Source organism: Macaca fascicularis, chromosome 20 (assembly GCF_037993035.2).
Source record: "Macaca fascicularis isolate 582-1 chromosome 20, T2T-MFA8v1.1".
NCBI classification, from domain to species: Eukaryota; Metazoa; Chordata; class Mammalia; order Primates; family Cercopithecidae; genus Macaca; species Macaca fascicularis.
The window spans coordinates 20,535,136-20,554,711 of NC_088394.1; the positions used below are offsets into that span (position 1 = coordinate 20,535,136).

The window sequence follows — 19,576 nt, forward strand, 5'->3', positions numbered from 1 at the left end:
GATGGATGGATGGATGGATGGATGGACGGATGGATGGATGATGGATGAATGGATGGATGGATGGATGGATGATGGATGGATGGATGGATAGATGGATGGATAGATTAATGAATGGATGGATGGATGGATGGATGGATAGATAGATAGATGATGGATGGATGATGGATGGATGGATGGATGGATGGATGGATGGATGAATGGATGAATAAATCCACAGACAGGACAAACAATAAAATATTTCTGTTAGTAATAAAAGCTCTGAAGAAAATCAAACAGGGCAGAGTGACTAGCGGACGGAAGTGGAGGGCTACTGTAGCTAGAATGATCAGGAGAGACCTTTCCAGAGATTTATCAACTTCATCCATATTATCAACAAAGCAGGTCTCAATGAGAACCGCTCCCTTTTTCTAATGAGGTAGAATAATATAGTGTGAAGTGGACAGGGTCTTGAGACAAACAAGCTAGCTTCAAATTCCCACCTTGCCACTTAGTAGCTATGTAGTCTTGGGAAAGTCGCTTAAACTGTCTGTGCCTTGGGTAGATAAAACAAGGATAGAAAAAGTACTAGCTTAACAGTTAAAGTCAACGAAAATAACAACAACAAGAAAAGCTCAGAATTGAGCCTTGTATACATTAGTCAATACATAAGTGTTTGCTCACATTCACTAAAATGGAAACTATAAATACAGTTGATTTTTACTTATTTATTTATTTTTACCCAGCCCTGTTTAAGGAAATAAAAATCTGTCTTGTCTCCTTAATTCCTTGTTGTGTCTTCAGCAGTTAAGACCATCTGATACACAGCAAATAATCAATACTCTTTGAACAAATAAGGGAACATGTCATTGAGATCAGCTATAGTGACATTTCATAAATTTGGTTATCCTAAGAATGCTCAATTCTGTTATGGCAGTTTTAATGTTGCTTTTTTCTTAAACACAATTTAGAGAATTTTCAAGTGGTTTGAGTCTCTCTCTCTCCTTCTCTCTCTCTTTCTTTCTGAAGTGCAGTGGCACAATCTTGGCTCATTGCAACCTCCGCCTCCCGGGTTCAAGTGATTCTCCAGCTTCAGCCTCCCAAGAAGCTGAGATTATAGGTGCCCACCACCACACCCAGCTAATTTTTGTATTTTTCATAGAGACAGGATTTCACCATATTGGCCAGGCTAGTCTCAAACTCCTGACCTCAGGTGATTCGCCCACCTTGGCCTCCCAAAGTGCTGGGATTACAGGCATGAGCCACATATTCCGGCCTCCATTCCTTTTCTCAGCTTTTAATTTTTGTTCTGTAATAAAATGTAATTTTAGATTCAGGTCTGTGTTCATTTTCAGGAATATCCTTAGTGTAAAAACGTTTCATTCATTCACTCATTAAAATGGTGAACATCCACTATAAGCAAGAACCATGTTCTATCCGAATCCTTAAGCTTTGGTGAAACACAATGTCGGGTGCTCTCCCTAAGTAAGACATCTTCTCTTCTTCCTCCAGGGTGCCAAAGCGTTTCCTTTGCTCTTTTATGGCAGAGAGCAGCAGCTCACATCCCTGAGTCATCCATCGTGTAAATTTCATATAACTTCCAGAACCATGGAACCTACCACTGAGGTGGATGAAATGACGGGGGAGAGGGGCAAGGCTTATTATTCTTCTGTTGTCCACGCAATTAGGTGCTGCTAAGTGCCTTTTCACATCATTAAATTCTTTTTGAAGCTCCAAATACTATACTCACCTAGAAATCTCTGATGAAAGCAGTTTTGAATTCCTTTCAGAGGGCAACAGCATGTAAGCTCAGTGATTACCTTAAATTATTACTATTATTATTGTTTCTAATTTCTTTTTTTTTTTTTTTTTTTTTTTTTTTGAGACGGAGTCTCACTCTATCGCCCAGGCTGGAGTGCAGTGGTGCAATCTCGGCTCACTGCAAACTCTGCCTCCCGGGTTCACATCATTCTCCTGCCTCAGCCGCCCGAGTAGCTCGGACTACAGGTGCCCGCCACCGCACCCGGCTAATTTTTTGTATTTTTAGTAGAGACGGGGTTTCACCGAGTTAGCCAGGATGGTCTTGATCTCCTGACCTTGTGATCCGCCCGCCTCGGCCTCCCAAAGTGCTGGGATTACAGGCGTGAGCTACTGCGCCCAGCCTATTGTTTCTAATTTCTTATAATTGCTAAGTACCTTATAGTTTCCAAAGGACTTTCATGTCCCTGGAACACACACACATACAAACAAATGCTCCTTTACTTACAATGGGGTTACATCCCTATAAACCTATTGTAATTTGAAAATACTGGAAATTAAAAATTCATGTAATACACCTAACCTACTGAACATCATAGCTTAGCCTAGCCTACCTTAAATGTGCTCAGAACACTCACATTAGTCCACAGTTATCATCTAAGACAAAGCCTGTTTTATAATAAAATGTTGACTATCCCATGTAACTTACTATATACTGTACTGAAAGTGAAAAACAGAATGGTTGTATGGATACTCAAAACATCACTTTCACACCATCAGAAAGTCAAAGAATCGTAAGTTGAACCATCGTAAGTCAGTGACTAGCTGTGCGTATGTGTGTGTAGATATGTAAATTCCATACATATTTCATATAAATAAATTCCAATATATTATAGTCCATAGAATAATACAATCATTAGCAAATAGTAGGCACTCAGGAAGTTAGATTAAATAAGAGTTGCATTTGTGGGACCATTTAGAGCATACGGGGAGGATTCTAGCAGGAAATAGAATTCATTCCCATGTTCAAAGAAAGACACTTTAAGGGTTACTTGCAGGGGTGAGATATGGATAGGATTAAAGGAACAAATAGCAGACAGTGAGGCACCCAGAGACTAGCATCAGAGGGAAGCCATTAGGACCCCCAGGCTGGGGACAATGGAAAACTGGAACCATGGAGGAGGAGGCATTGACATCAGAGGGATGCAGGTACTGCCTCTGAGCCAGGCAGGGAGGGAGAGGAGGAAAAGCCCGATAGCTACTCTCCAACCTCCTGCAGGGCTCCATTGACAGGGCCTAGCCTGGATCCAACAGACAAGAGAATCCAACGCTGCAGATTGGGCATCACCTTCCAGGTGCAGAGCCAGAGGGTGGGGTCGGGACAGCGAATGGAGAATAATCAGCATGGAACCCCAAAATCATTAATGTGGGCTGGGAAAATAAAGCCAGGTTTCTTGCAGAGGAAGCAAGATTGTTTTCTCACGAGATGGATGGATGCATGAATACAGTTTAATCCATCTCACAGGCTATTCTCAGGATTAATGCAAAATGATGAACATAAGGATTTAAAGGTTCACCGAAGAGAGGGCTAAGCCCAGGGCTGCCCTGCTGAGCCTCTTCTAGAGCTGCCCTCTGCTGGCCTCTGCTGTTAAGAGCTGGGGAACCGGTGGATGAGATAGATCAAGCTGAGAGTCGCCCCTCAGAAGGATAAAAGGACACTCTCCTTCTCTCGTCATAAATGACAATCGTTCCCATTCCTCACAGAGCCACCCCTCACTCCTCCTAACTTCAACAGCATTTACCGTCTCTAATTGGTCTTGCGGTAATATTCTAAAATCACACATTCGAAGTTGATGGGTTGGAAGTTGAGAAGCATTTTTCTCCCCCACAGAGGTCACTGTTCAAAGGGAGAAGGAAGCGGACAGCTTTGGGATTCCTACCACATACTGGTTACCACCTAAGCACAATCTCAGATCATCTCATTTCATCCTTCAGCACCATAAAATAGGATCTGATTCTATACTGTTCTCTCAATGAGGGGCACAGAGGCTCAAAAAGATGAAGGAATTTGCTTCTGTTCACTTATCCAACAAAAAAATGATTTTGCCACCCAAGTCGTAAGTTTACCTATATAACAAACCTGCACATGTACTCCTGAACCTAAAATAAAAGTTAAAATATATTAAAAAGCAAATAAAGAAATTGCTGGGGAAACATGATTTTACTTTCTGGTTGGACATAAAAAAAACTGGTAGATATAACTCAGCCATAAAAAGAATGAATTAACGGCATTTGCAGCAATCTGGATGGGACTGGAGACTTTATTTTATTTTATTTTATTTTATTTTATTTTATTTTATTTTTTGAGATGGAGTCTCGCTCTATTGCCAGGCTGGAGTGCGGTGGCGCCATCTTGGCTCACTGCAACCTCTGCCTCCCGGGTTCAAGCGATTCTCCTGCCTCAGCCTCTCGAGTAGCTGGGACTACAGGCACGCATCACCACACCCAGCTAATTTTTGTACTTTTAGTAGACATGGGGTTTCACCATGTTGGCCAGGATGGTCTCGATCTCTTGACCTCATGATCCGCCCACCTTGGCCTCCCAAAGTGCTGGGATTACAGGCATGAGCTACTGTGCCCGGCCAAGAAACTATTATTCTAAGTGAAGTAACTCAGGAATGGAAAACCAAACATCGTATGTTCTGACTCATAAGTGAGAGCTAAACTATGAGGATACAAAGGCATAAGAATGATACAATGGACTTTGGGGACTCCGGGGAAAGGGTGGGAAGGGGGTGAGGGATAAAAGACTACAAATTGGGTTCAGTGTATACTGACTGGGTGATGGGTGCACCAAAATTTCAGAAATCACCATTAAAGAACTTACTCATGTAACCAAATACCACTTGTTCCTCAAAAATCTATAGAAAAAAAAAATCGGTTCCACAGAAGAGGGTGTAGAGGGTGTGTTTGGGGGTCTGGGGGGCAGGGTGGGGGAGCTGGGACATATATGGGAATTCTTTGTACTTTCTGCTGAATTTTGCTGTGAATATAAAACTGCTCTAAAGCATAGTCTATTAATTTAAAAAGAAATCAATTTCTTCCATCAGGCTAAATTCTAGGCTCCAGGGCCAGTAGCCATTCAGGTGGAGGGAGGAAAATACACACATACACTCACAAACACACATATACATGCGCACACACACACATTTTTTGCACTCCCTGGGGAGCACACTTAGGCCATATTTTCCAGGTAGCAACTACACAGGTTGACCCTTCAGCCCAAACTCTCCCATTCGGTGTAGAAATCCCTGCTTTTATCTTGAAAGTATTTGCAGGAATTATGGTAGCTCAAGTTGGGAGTGGGAGTTTCTTATGTGAAGGGGACAGGGTAATTGATATGAATCTGCAGGTCATAATCCAAATGTGAACCTGGAATGGGTGTGTGTGTATGTGTGTGTGTGTGTTTGTAAAACCACGTGCATGGCACTTGGCCTGCTTCCCTTGACATTATTGGATTTGTCAGTATGTCTATATTTTCTATGTCACTGGATTAAAATCTTTATTTAGCAGCCAAACACACATATATGTCTAGAATACAGCATAGCACGTCATGAAAATCCGCAATAAATACCAACTGAATTGACAAATAATGAATGAGTAAGTGATTACAGCCACATTAGCTCTGAACAAGTCCAGCTGCAAAATAGGCAATTTCTCAGCCCCCCTGCCAAGCCTTTATTATCTCTGTCTTGATATCCTACAGATCTGTGGTCTCCAATGCAAGGCTGACAACTTCACTGTTATTATTGGGGAGGCCATTATAACATGCCGCTAGTTTCGCCTTTTTCTCTCTACACCGCCAGAATGCAATTATTCGAGGCAGGAAGGGAAGACATTAGGAGAGGTTACTACAGTGAAGCAGTCTTATAGAAAACATCCCTCAGTGGGAAACCAAAGGAAATTCCTTCTCCACCAATTGTTTTCAGACTTCGCCCACACATTGCTGTGGAGTGGGGTGGGGGATGGTTTAGACAGAACCAGGAACCTGCGGCATGGGTGAAGAAGTCAGGCCTCATTTCCAAAACAATCCCAGACTCTCCCGGTACCTTTTAATCAGATCCATTTCTGCCTGATCCCTCTTGTGAAGGAGCAAGTTCCGGCTGTTTTCAAAGATATCTTCAATCTGGTCTGGCCAGAGGAACAGAGTGCTGTTCAATTTGATGTCCTCATCTGCAAAACACATACTGTCTGCTCGAGGACACTGTTTAGCATAGGTCGGGTCAGCATGTGGTGAATTAATTAGGCAGAACAAGAGGTCATCAGGAGTGGTGTGGGGGTGGCAATGAATACATGGATGAGTGACAGCGACATTTGTCGACATTTGGCCAAGCTAGAAGGTAGATGATATTATCATCCTCGTTTGCACAGATGGCAAACACAGCCATTGAGCGTACTGGTCAAGGTTACACTGCTAGAAGGCAGCAGAGAGGAATTCAAATCCAGGTCTAACTAATTCCAAAGCCTACGTTCTAACCTCTCTGCTTGATTGCCTTCCTAGGCTAGGTCTGAGTCAAGTCAGAAATCCAGGATGATGCTCTGGTTCCACAATTCAAACTATTTCACTTCATCTGCATGTCGGTTTCCCTTTTGGTTAAATGGCAGCCATGGTATCAAAGTCAAATGCCCCACCCATTTTATGACTCTGGTCAATTAAAATGTCCACGCTGGGTTTCCTTTGTGAATTGCGGGAGGCAGAGTCCACAGTGAGAGACCACAGTGTATCCAGGGGTCAAGGGCACAGTTCATGAACATGCAAGTGGATGGTTAGGGAACCACTTTTCACTCCCAGTCCACACCTCTCCCTCCCGTCAATCTCCCCCTGACATCCATACATTGTGAACACCAAGTAATTCACAGGTATTTTCAGATAGAAAATGACTTGTTGAGAGCTTGTCAACTTTTCTTTCAGAATCTGCTTCTCATTTCAAAACTCTAACTTGGCCCAACAAGCTTTCAAGGAGCCCTGACTATTTATTTCCTTTTATAGTATGCGGGAGCATGAAGGAAAGTGCCTCAGCCTCTTCAAAAGTGGGATTGATGAAGATTACAGATGGGTGGCCAGGGGCTGTGGCTCATGCCTATAATCCCAGCACGTTGGGAAGTCCAGGCAGGCAGATCACTTGAGACCTGGAGTTCAAGACCAGCCTGGCCAACATGGAAAAACCCTGTCTCTACTAAAAATAAAAAAATTAGTTGGGCATGGTGGCACATGCCTGTAATCCCAACTACTCGGGAGGCTGAGGCATGAGAATTGATGGAACCCAAGAGGCAGAGAGGTTGCAGTGAGCCGAGGTGGTGGCACTGCACTACAGCCTAGGTGACAGAGCAAGACCCTGTCTCAAAAAAAAAAAAAAAAAAATAGATTACAGATGAGTCAAATCTACTCATTTAAAAAAAATGATTCTGCATTTGGAAGTGACTTTTCCAGGAATACCAGACACAGATGCCAAGACAGGGATCTAAGAACTGCAGGTCAGCCACGCACTGTGGCTCATGCCTGTAATCCCAGAACTTTGGGAGGCTGAGGTGGGCGGATCACGAGGTCAAGAGATCGAGACCATCCTGGCCAACATAGTGAAACCCCATCTCTACTAAAAATACAAAACTTAGCTGGGCATGGTGGCATGCACCTGTAGTCCCAGCTACTCTGGAGGCTGAGGCAGGAGAATTGCTTGAACCCATGAGGCAGAAGTTGCAGTGAGCCGAGATCACGCCACTGAACTCCAATCTGGCAACAGAGCGAGACTGAAAAAAAAAAAAAAAAAAGAACTGGAGGTCAAGTATCTATCTATGTCTCCTTTGTGTCTAACCAGATTCCTTTTGTGTGATTCAAATTACTGTGGATGTGAGTATAAAATTAGTGCCTCTAACATATGGGGACACTTGAAAGGCAGCTCTCCTGATACTTAGTGGTAGAATTCATATAACTATCCTTTTGCTCAACACTTTACCCCCAAATGTATAAATACATATGGACTACTTGAAATGTTATGTACACAAATATAAAATATACATATAGGTATGCATTTCAATATACACACATGGCATTGGACTTACGTGGCAGGTCTGCATAGTCCATCAGGAACTCCAGCCGTTCACTTGCATCTCTAAGTTGCCTCCTGAGTTTGAACACAGTGACATCACTGGATTTCTTTAGGAATTCAATGAGGAATACCAGCTCCTTAGTGTTGGCAGGAACCTCACTGACTTTGTCTGCAATGTGGCTGTACTGATTACAAATGCTACAGAAAAGAAATAGCCATTGTCATCATTGTCATCATCATCATCATCACCATCATCACCATCATCACCATCTAAAATGACTTTCTTGTAAGACTCCATGCTCAAAAGATATAATTCCTACTTGGAAAAAAGAACAATTTTTTTTTTAATCTTTTTCCCTGCCTGCAAATCCTTGATAGATAATATTCACATGCACACTAAACTCCAGGAATAACAACAATCGTAATGATAATAATATCTGTTCTGTATTAAGCCATTATGAAGTGCCATGCCCCATTCTAATCATTTCCATATATTAACTCATTTAATCCACACAACAATTCTAAGAGGTAGATACTACTATTATCTACACTTCGGAATGGAAGAAAGTGACTCTGAGTAACATTATTGAAAGCAACATGGTACGCAGATGTGAGAGCCAAGATCTGAACCTGGGTTAATTGACTCCAAAGCTCATACTCTTAACAAATACACCATACTACCTTTCATACACAGAACCTAGATTTAGACCAAAACACCACCACCACCACCAACAGCAATCCCTCACATTTTGTGTTGAAATAGAGCACTAAATTAATTTTTAACTTTTTTTTTTTTTTTGAGACAGAGTCTTGCTCTGTCACCCAGGCTGGAGTGCAATGGCATGATCTCAGCTTACCGCAACCTCTGCCTCCCGGGTTCAAGGAATTCTCTGCCTCAGCCTCCCTAGTAGCTGGGATTATAGGTATCCCCCCAACACCACAACCACACCTGGCTAATTTTTGTATTTTTAGTAAAGACGGGTTTTCACCATCTTGACCAGGCTGGTCTTGAACTCCTGACCTCATGATCCACCTGCCTCAGTCTCCCAAAGTGCTGGGATTACAGGTGTGAGCCACCGGTGCCAGCCCTGTTGATGTTATTTTTAAGACAGACAGAAACTTGAGAAGTCAGCAACCAACTTGGAGTTCAGCTGCTAACCTGGGGTGTCTGCATTCTTAGATATCCCTGGGTTCAGAATGAGGCTCCTATTTTCACTTATATTAAAAAGACCTAAGGACATTATAAATTTATTTAGATACGGATGAATACACTGATCGACTAAGGCACCATGTTGCTTTGATTTGACAGGAACAAATGGATGATTGCTTAAGGGAAAAAAATCCATGGCTCAAACTTTCCCAAGAAAGTCTCCAAGTAGGCCGGGTATAGTGGCTCATGCCTGTAATCCCAGCAGTTTGGGAAGCTGAAGTTGGAGGATCGCTTGAGCCCAGGAGTTTGAGACCAGCCTGGGCAACATGGCAAAACTCCATCACTACAAAAAAATGCAAAAATTAGCCAGGTGTAGTGGTGTGCGTCTGTAGTCCCAGCTACTTCGGGGGCTGAGGCAGGAGGATGGCTTGAGGCCAGGTCGAGGCTGCAGTAAGCTTTGATCATGCCACTGCACTCCAGTCTGGGCAACAGAGTAAGACCCTGTCTCAACTTTTAAAAGAGTATCCAAGTAGTGTGAAGGTTGAAAACCTTTTGCTATCCTCATCCCAATCCCAAACCCATATCCTATAAGCAAAGCAACTGAAGATCCAGGCTGGGCGCGGTGGCTCACACCTGTAATCTTAGCACTTTGGGAGGCCAAGGTGGGCAGATCACCTGAGGTCAGGAGTTTGAGACTAGGCTGGCCAACATGATGAAACCCCGTCTCTACTAAAAATACAAAAAATTAGCCAGGTGTGGTGGTATGCGCCTGTAGTCCCAGCTACTCAGGAGGCTGAGGCTGATGATCGCTTGAACCTGGGAGGCGGAGGTTGCAGTAAGCCAACATAACGCCACTGCACTCCAGCCTGAACAACAGAGTGAGACTCAGTCTCAAAAAAAAAAGAGAAGAAAGAAAGAAGAAAAGATACTGAAGATCCAAGAGGCGAGGCTGGGGTTGCACAGCTCATAAATAGAAGGTCTTGGATTCAAAACTAGCTATTCTGGCTCCAAAACCAGGAATCAGACCTCTTCATCAATGAGTGAGAAAGCTGCTTGCACATGGACTTCGAGGTCAAAATGAACTCAGTTAATTCCCAGATATGCCACTGCCTAACCTGTCAGAGTCTCAGTGTCGTATAATGAACAACGTCTTAGGGTTGTCGTGAGTTCTTGAACAGATCTATTCTTTGCAGAGTACTTATTCGTGCCTAGACTATCCAATGTGCTGGGAGGATGCCATTAGTATTATGATTAATTTGCTGATGATTTTCTGATATGTATTTTGTAAAACTTAAAGTACTATAAAATGCTAAAATTATACATATATGAATAATATAGTATATAATATTAATAGTGGTGATTATTACTAAATCATTTTATTTTATATTTGTTTATTTTGAGGTAGGGTCTTGCTCTGTGGCTCAGGCTGGAGTGCAGCGGCTCAGTCATAACTCACTGCAGCCTTGAACTCCTGAACTCAAGTGATCCTCCTGCCTCAACTTGCATATCTCTCCTCTTATTTATTTATTTTTTTGAGACAGAGTCTCACTCTGATGCACAGGCTGGAGCGCAGTGGTGTGAACATCGCTCATTGCAGCCTCCACTTCAGGGGCTCAAGTGATCCTCCCGCCTCAGCCTCTTGAGTAGCTGGGACCACAGGCACATGCCACCATGCCTGGCTAATTTTTTAATTTTTATTTTTGTACGGACGGCATCTTCCCATGTTGCCCAGGCGGGTCTCGAACTCCTGGGCTCGAGCCATCCTCCTGCCTCCACCTCCCAAAGTAAACCTAATCTCATGTTGGGACTATAGATGTGAGCCACGGCACCTGGCCACTAAATCATTTTAGTCTATAGTTTAAAGTGCTTTGAGGAAGACAGCTAGGATAACATGGAATAACCATTTTCTAACCTCCAGATAGAGACACAGTAGAAGGCAGTGGTCATCTCAGCCAAGCATCCATTACCTCTTTCTGTAACAACACCTATGTCTTCTCAGGAACCCCCGCCCCTTTCAGTTCATGTGGTTTGGGTGGGATTGATCCCACCCCAGGGATGGGAACACCAGCCAGATCTAAGCCATCCTCTTGGCCAGCATTTGATTCCATGCTGTACAAATGACCCAAGTCAGGCCAACCTCACATGGGCCAGGACTTTTCCAAGGATGACGGAAAAAGAAACTTTTTGCCTCCTCTGGATAGGAACCTGGGAGGATGGAAGCCTGGAGCTGCAGAAGTCCATAAACTGGAGAGAACCTGTTAGAGAATGCAGCCAACGTGGAGGAAAGCCAAGCAGACACAGGGGAATTGCGTCCTAATTGCAGTGTGGAGGGCCTGAAGCTAGAAACCCTAAACTTTTCAACGTGTGAGCCACAAATTCCCTTTTTAAACCAAGCTAGTCTGTTTGAGCTTCTATCCAGTACGACCAAAAACACCTAGTCTAACACATAGTTATCAGTAAAATAAAGGCATAATATAGAGTTTAAGATTGAACAATCGAACCAAACATGGTGGCTCACACCTGTAGTCCCAAGAGACTTAGGAGGCTGAGGCAGGAGGATCACTTGCACCCAGGAGGTCGAGGCTGCTGTGAGCTATGATCATGACACTACTGCACTCCAGCCTAGGGGACAGAACAAGACCATGTTTCTAAAAAAACGAAAAAAAAAATGATATGCAAATAGAGGCAGGAGGATCGCTTGAGTCTAGGAATTTGAGGCTACAATGCACTGTGACTGTACCTGTGAATAGCCACTACAATCCAGCTGGGACAACATAGCGAGACCCTGTCTCTGAAAACAATTAAAAAATTAGCCAGCCACGATGGTGGATGCGTATAGTCCTAGCTACTCAGGAGGCTGAGGCAAGAGGATTGCCTGAGCCCAGAAGTTCGAGGCTACAGTGAGCTATGATCAGGCCACTGCACTCCAGACAGAGTGAAACTCCATTTCGAAAAAGAAAAAGATTGAACAACAGAATTTCCAGACCTATACAGCAGAATTCTGCCTAGGAGTGATTCTAAGGAAAATGTGTCTGTAAGCACTGTGTGTTTTAAAATATGTGCTAGATGGACAGTGAGAAGGGCCCATGACCTCAGACAGACAAGCTCAGGAAGCAGTCTGCATTCTCCTGAATTTGCCTGCAAGAAGGCAAAAGCTTCAGGATCAGAGACGAACTGCTAACTAATGCCCTCCATCCGCCTACTCCAACCCCCATGTCGCTTTCTCTTGACTGTTCACCTCCTAGCCTGAACCTGAATTCCTCACTACCCTTACCTAGGGGCAGAAAAAACTTGAACTAGAAAATAATCTGTTCATTGCTGGAAGGTGCAAGTTCTGATCACTTTTTCATCTCCAGTTGGTGCCAAATACCATTGCTATTTGTCTGCACAGAATTACAATACCTGGTATTGGTGTCTCGGTTTACATCCACTTGGAATTGAATCAGATGTTCTTTAAGATTTTGAGCTCGCTCACAGAGATCGTAATTTAGGGCCGTAGCGTCAAGGCAGAACATGGCTAAAGGCACGGTGATGTGCATGGATGCAATTTCATTTCTCCGTTTCTTTATGGCATTGATCTTCTGCAGAAAGGAGCACATTCAGTAGCTTGATTTGCCCTTGAGCCTCTCCCATTTGCCCCCAGCCTCACCCCTGGCCCACCCTAGTCCAATGCTGAGCACGGTCTATGCACCAAAGAGACACTAACTGCTCATTGGATTGTCTGCAACACATGTCGCCAAGGTATAAAATTTCAAGTGACATTTCCTACCATCACAAAATCATCAATGTCGTGATTTTCTTTCAGGAACGCAGCGATGTTTTGTTCTGCTGTGTTATCCAGTAAGTCATCATACATTTTGTAGACATTTAAATATCTTCCATATTGAAGAGTGTGAAATCAAACACACAAACACAAGTCAATCAAATCAGATGAGTCAGAGTGGCAAATGAAGACACAGTAGCATTTTTAAAAATTTAGCCCAATTCAGGAAAGAGAACTATAATGTGGCAAAAAGTTGCATTACAGAACTCAGAATTTTGGCTCTGAATTTCAATTTCACCACTTCCTAGCAGTATAAACTTAGACAAGATATTTCACTGTTTCCAGGATCAGTGTTGTATTAGTCCATTTTCACACTGCTGATAAAGATATACCCGAGACTGGGAAGAAAAAGAGGTTTAATTGGACTTATAGTCCCACATGGCTGGGGAGGCCTCAGAATCATGGCGGGAGGCAAAAGGCACTTCTTACGTGGCAATGGCAAGAGAAAATGAGGAAGAAGCAAAGGTGGAAACCCCTGATAAACCCATCAGATCTCGTGAGATTTATTCACTATCATGAGACTAGCACGGGACAAAACGGCCCCCATGGTTCAATGACCTCCCCCTGCGTCTTTCCCACAACACGTGGTAATTCTGGGAGATAGAATTGAAGTTGAGATTTGGTGGGGACACAGCCAAACCATATCATTCTGCCCCGGCCCCTCCCAATCCCATGTCCTCACATTTCAAAACCAACCACATTTTCCCATTCTGCCCAAGACCATGGGAACCCATTTCTTTGACCTGGAGTCAAAGGAGATTATTTTGGAGCATTAAAGTTTGACTGCCCCACTGGATTTTGGATCTGTAGCCCTCTGTTTGGGCCAATTTCTCCCATTTGGAATGACTGTATTTACCTAATACCTGTACCCCCGTTGTATCTAGGAAGTAACTAGCTTGCTTTTGATTTTACAGACTCATAGGCAGAAGGGACTTGCCTTGTCTCAGATGAGACTTTGGACTGTGGACTTTTGGGTTGGTGCTGAAATGAGTTGAGAATTTGGGGGACTAATGGGAAGGCATGGTTGGTTTTGAAATGTGAGGACATGAGATTTGGAGGGGCCAGGGGCAGAAGGATATGGTTTGGCTGTGTCTCCACCAAATCTCAACTTGAATTGTGTCTCCCAGAATTCCCACGTGCGTGGGAGGGACCCAGGGGGAGGTAATTGAATCATGGGGCTGGTTTTTCCCGTGTTATTCTTGTGACAGTGAATAAGTCTCGTGAGATCTGATGGGTTTATCAGGGGTTTCTGCTTTTGCTTCTTCCTCATTTTCTCTTTTGGCAACACCTACACAAACATAGGCAGGATTAATACTTTGTATCCCTCAATCCAATCAAGCTGACACTCAGTATTAACCATCACAGGTGTCTTTAATTTTATTTTATTTTATTTTTTTTTGAGACAGACTCTCACTGTCACCCAGGCTGGAGTGCAAGGGTGTGATCTCAGCTCACTGCAATCTCCTCCTCCCAGGAGGAGCAGAATCAAGTGATTCTCCTGCCTCAGCCTCTGGAGTAGCTGGGATTACAGGCATGTGCCACCACACCCAGCTAATTTTGGTATTTTTAGTAGAGACAGAATTTTGTCATGTTGGCCAGGCTGCTCTTGAATTCCTAGCCTCAAGTCATTTGCCCACCTTGGCCTCCCAAAGTGCTAGGATTACAGGCATGCATCACCACGCCAGGCCCACTGTCTTTAATTTCAAGTGGAAATGATCATTAACACCTCATAGGATTATTGTAATGCTTAACTGTAATAAAGTATACACAAATGAATTAACACTGTGTCTGACATACAGTGAATATGCAACAAATATTACAATAGTCCCTTCTTATCCTTGGGGATATGTTCCAAGACCCCCAGTGAATGCCTGAAACCACAGATAGTACTGAACTCTTTATATACTGTTTTTTCCTATACGCACATATATATTTATGATAAAGTTTAATTTATAAATTAGGCACAGCAAAAGATTAACAATAACTAATAATAAATAGAACACACAACAATATACTGTAAAAATAAAAGTTATATGAATGTGGTCTCTTTCTCTCTTTCTCTCAAAATATCTCAATATTATCCAACCTTAGTTGACCTCGGGTAGCTGTAACTGCAGAAAGCAAAACCACAGACAAAGGGGATGCCTGTGATTCCTATCCCTTCTTCAAGCTCCAAAATTCTACGCCTAAATCTTAAGATTAAAATCTTGGACTAATTAACCTAAAATCTATTAAATAAAATCAAATTTTTCTCTGCCTGTTATCAAATGATACAAAACTGGCTGGACAGGTTTCCCCAAAATTGGAGGATGTGTTTGGAATGGTCTGGTTTAAAATAAGTTTTAATTAAAATAAAGATGATAGTGAGTAAGCAGAATTAACTTTGTGGGACTCAGTGGTATGCTTCTGAGAGTTGACCAGCACTTTAGAGACTCTGAAAGTGAGATGCAATGAGAAACCCGTGGAACTGTCGATCCAGAAAGACAAAACGGGCCAGGCATGGTGGCTCACATCTATAATCCCAGCACTTTGGGAGGCTGAGGTGAGTGGATCACTTGAGGTCAAGAGTTTGAAACCAGCCTGGCCAACATGGTGAAACCTCGTGTCTACTAAAAACACAAATATTAGCTGGATGTGGTGGCACATGCCTGTGGTCCCAACTACTTGAGAGGCTGAGGCAGGAGAACTGCCTGAACCCAGGAGGTGGAGGTTGCAGTGAGCTGAGATCATGCCGCTGTACTCCAGCCTGGGTGACAGCGAGATGCCATCTCAAAAAATAATAAAATAAAATAAAATAAAATAAAATAACTGTGTGTCTAAGATTCCAAGAATAGGGAAAACAGAGGTTTCAAATAGACTCTCCCAAATCAAATTCACAAGGGCAGGGCTTCCAAATATGAGGCCATGATTTTTTGACTAGGTTAGCAGTTGTTCCCAACCAGTGGAGACTTCTGGCCATGCCTGAAGACATTCTTGGCTGTCACAACCAGGCGATTCCTGCTGGCATGCATAATTCCTACAAGGATTCTGCTAAACAGCCCACCACGCACAGGACAGCCCCCACAACAGAATTTTCCAGTCAAAAATGTCAATAGAGCTGCAGTACAAAAACTCTGGGTTGGCGTGACCATATCTCTTAGTTTGCCTAGGACAGTCCAGGTTTACACCTGTTGTCCCATGGTAATAGTTAACAACACTCTTTTCAACTGTAAAGTGTCTCACTTTGGAAGCTACTTACAGGATCACCCTAAACTAGTGTGATACGGTTTGGTTGTGTCCTCACCCAAATTTCATCTTGAATTGTAGTTCCCATAATTCCCACGTGTTGTGGGAAGGACTCGGTGGGAGGTAATTTAATCATGAGGGCAGTTACCCTCATGCTGTTCTCATGATAGTAAGTTCTCACGAGATCTGATGGTTTATAAGATAGAACTTATCTTATAAGTTCTCCCCCTTTTGCTCAGCACTTCCCCTTCCTGCTGCCATGAGAAGAAGGACGTGTTTGCTTCCTCTTCTGCCATGACTGTAAGTTTCCTGAGGCCACCCCAGACCTGCAGAATTGTGAGTCAATTAAGCCTCTTTCTTTTGTAAATTACTCAATCTCAAGCATGTCTTCATTAGCAGCATGAGAATGGACTATACATAGTGACTGGTCACATGTGCAACTGTGAGATGTTTTACAGTGTGATGATTAAAGGGCATGGCCTGTGGGTTCAGATAACTGATTCTCAATCCCCAAATCCAAAAAGCTCTGAAAACAGAAAGTTACCTCAAAATTCACTTAGTAGCAAAAGTTGGCCTAAACGGATATGAGGCTATTTACGTGAGTACTTACAGGTTTCCCTGCAGAAATATCAACATGTTGCCTCAGACCTCACAGAAACTGCAGGATAATATATGATATATGCATTATGTTACTTTTATATAACCCAGAAATTTTGAAGTGTCAAAACCCATCTGGCTTCACAACTATCAGATAATGGAGGTGGACCTGTAACTGAATTTGAATCCTGGCTCCCCTAACTATTTGCTATGTAACACTGGGACAGTTTGAGTTTTCTCATCTGTAAAGTGGGGACAAATAGTAACGCTCATGTAAGTATTGGCTATTCTTACTATGTATGTGTTCAGGTGTGTGGGAACAGGAATAGCTTATGGATGAGAGTTAAGAATGCCAAATCAATGCCAAAAAGCTATGTAGCTAATAAAGTTACAACTCAACTTACTTGCGGGGGCCAACTTGATTTTTCTGAAATACCTTGAAAGTTTGACTCAAAAAATCAGAAAAAAGTTTTTCTTCTGCATTAACAGTTTCAAGGATCAGATTATATCCTTTCAGCTCTGGGAACAGGACAGATTCCACCTAAAGAGTAAACACCACTTTTACACGTTGCGAGACTTAAGAAAGGAGATACCAAAATGCAAAGCCTCCTGTAATCCACTCATTTCCAGGGATGCCAGCTGCATGTTTACTCTGTTTCCTCAGATAGTGCTGGAATCACCCTGCTGTTTCCTCCTCTGTTCTCTTTCCTTTCCTTCTTGCCTGGATTACTCATCTTTCAAATCCCTGACCTTTCAGATGTCTTGCCCTTTGAGAGTCCCCCTTGCTCCCACTCCCTGCCCCACCACCCTCCAGTGGATGTTGGTCTCCCTGTTTCAGGCTCACCTTCTGAACTTTTCCTGCTTAGCACTCATCACAATTGCAATTAGATGAGTGTGTAATGAGATGTTCTAGGTGTGTCATGGAATACAAATACCCTGAAGGCCTGGATCATATTTGACTTCTTCACTGTTATATACCCAGGGCCTAGCTCAAGTTTGGCACTTAGTAAGTGCTCAAAAAATACTGTGTGAGTCAATGAATATTATTGTAGTGCTCTCCTCCTCCCCTACTACCCAGTTTTCCTCTCTAATGAAAAGTCCAGGTTGGTCTTGAACAGCTGCTTGCACACATTGCCAATCAGCAGCAGCAGCAGTGAAGGAGAGTTTAAAGCGGTATGTATTTCAGCTGTCTCCCATGCATAGTCATCCAAATTACAGGGTCTTCTCTTCCATTTCCTTCCTAGGGATACTGGTCGTAGGAGAGCTTCCCACTGTTTCTTCCCCTCCCGCACACCCAGTTTTAATGGAGCATTTAGAACCCTATAAATAGTGATTTGCAAAGAGAAGAGTGCTTGGGCCTCCTTGCACTGCAACCTTGAACTCCTGGGCACTCGTTTCACATAAGCAAGGCCCATGTGAAGCACACATAATGTATGGAGAGAGTGAGAAGGTGGGAGCGTGAGGGAGCTAGCCAGCAAGACCCCACCGATCCCTTCCCTATATGGAACTGGACAATGGCCCTTTGGCCATACCAACCAATCAGAGGGAGTTAAGAAAAGATGAAGGTAAAAGGAGTTACATCCATGTGCATGATCCTGTCTAGCAATAAAAGTTTGTTAATAAGTGTCTGGAATTTAATTAGTAACTCTACCCTGGAAAGCAAACTGGAAAGGGCTTGGGCCAGGAAGGGAATGGTTATTCTCTCTAGAAGCCTACAGTGGCTAAAACATAACAAACCAACAAACCAGCATGCACACAGACAAGTGAAACTTCAAACGGAAATTTTAAAAAATTCTTGGCAAGTTAATGACAGTTGATTCATGATGGATTATTAACCCAGGGATATGGCTTGGGACCTATCTGATTCATTAAAGTTGACATCATGGAGGACACTATCCTCTCTCACAAAGTAGCTCTTTTTTTTTTTTCTTTTTTCTATTTTTTTTGGAGATGGAGTCTCGCTCTGTCGCCCAGGCTGGAGTGGCGCCCTCTCGGCTCACTGAAACCTCTGCCTCCCGCGTTCAAGCGATTCTCCTACAAAGCAGCTCTTCATACCCTTGTTAGAAGCATAATTCTGGGCTGCGTGAATATTTCTTTATGGTACAAATCATCTGTCTGGGGTCAAGCAGGTATACTCAGGATATATCTCCAAAGTGAAGCTCCCTTAACTGAATATCACAGTGACCTGACTTGTACAACCTCTTTCAATACATTTTATTCACTAAGTGAATAAATCATGCAAATGAATGATTAAATGACTACTATACCTTGGGGATCCCATTAGAGTTCTTAATAATTTCCAGGAAAGAGTCACGTATTAATTCCCAGCAGCCATCAAAAGATGGATTGAAGACAATAATGGGTTCACTGACTTCAAGTTTGATCATGATTAGCTGAGGTATGAAAAACTTCATCTCTTCGTAGGGCTCCTTAAAATCATTCCCATCCTTCAGGAGACATAAGGTAGGGCAAGTGTTACAAAATTGGGCCTTCCAAAATCAAGGGAGTGAATTTTATACATTCACAGAACTACATGAGGACCAGAAAAGGCAATGAAGGGCATCATACACTGTTTATATTTAAAATATGGGCTGGGGCCGGGCACCGTGGTTCACACCTGTAATCCCAGCACTTTGGAAGGCCGAGACAGGTGGATAACCTGAGATCAGGAGTTCAAGATCAGTCTGGCCAACATGGTGAAACCCCATCTCTACTAAAAAACACAAAAACTAGCCAGGCGTGGTGGTGGGTGCCTATAATCCCAGTTACTTGAGAGGCTGAGGCAGTAGAATCACTTGAAACCAGGAGGCAGAAGTTGCAGTGAGATCACGCCATTACACTCCAGCCTGGGCAACAAGAGTGAAACTCCATCTCAAAAAAATAATAAAAACAAATAAAATATGTATTGGGTTTAGCTTAGCCCACCCTGACTCTACACAC

General features: G+C 43.0%; 1 protein-coding gene across 1 annotated transcript in view; it reads right to left on the reverse strand.

The window, feature by feature from the left end:
• DNAH3 (dynein axonemal heavy chain 3) overlaps positions 1-19,576 on the reverse strand; it is a 205,269-nt gene that overhangs the window by 157,199 nt on the left and 28,494 nt on the right. Inside the window, exons 10-15 of the mRNA XM_045383002.2 lie at positions 18,904-19,083; positions 17,041-17,177; positions 12,761-12,866; positions 12,394-12,572; positions 7,855-8,039; positions 5,844-5,967 (exon numbers count right to left, since the gene is read on the reverse strand). Of these exons, the coding sequence (XP_045238937.2) occupies positions 5,844-5,967; positions 7,855-8,039; positions 12,394-12,572; positions 12,761-12,866; positions 17,041-17,177; positions 18,904-19,083 (911 nt within the window). The remainder of the gene's footprint in view (positions 1-5,843; positions 5,968-7,854; positions 8,040-12,393; positions 12,573-12,760; positions 12,867-17,040; positions 17,178-18,903; positions 19,084-19,576) is intronic.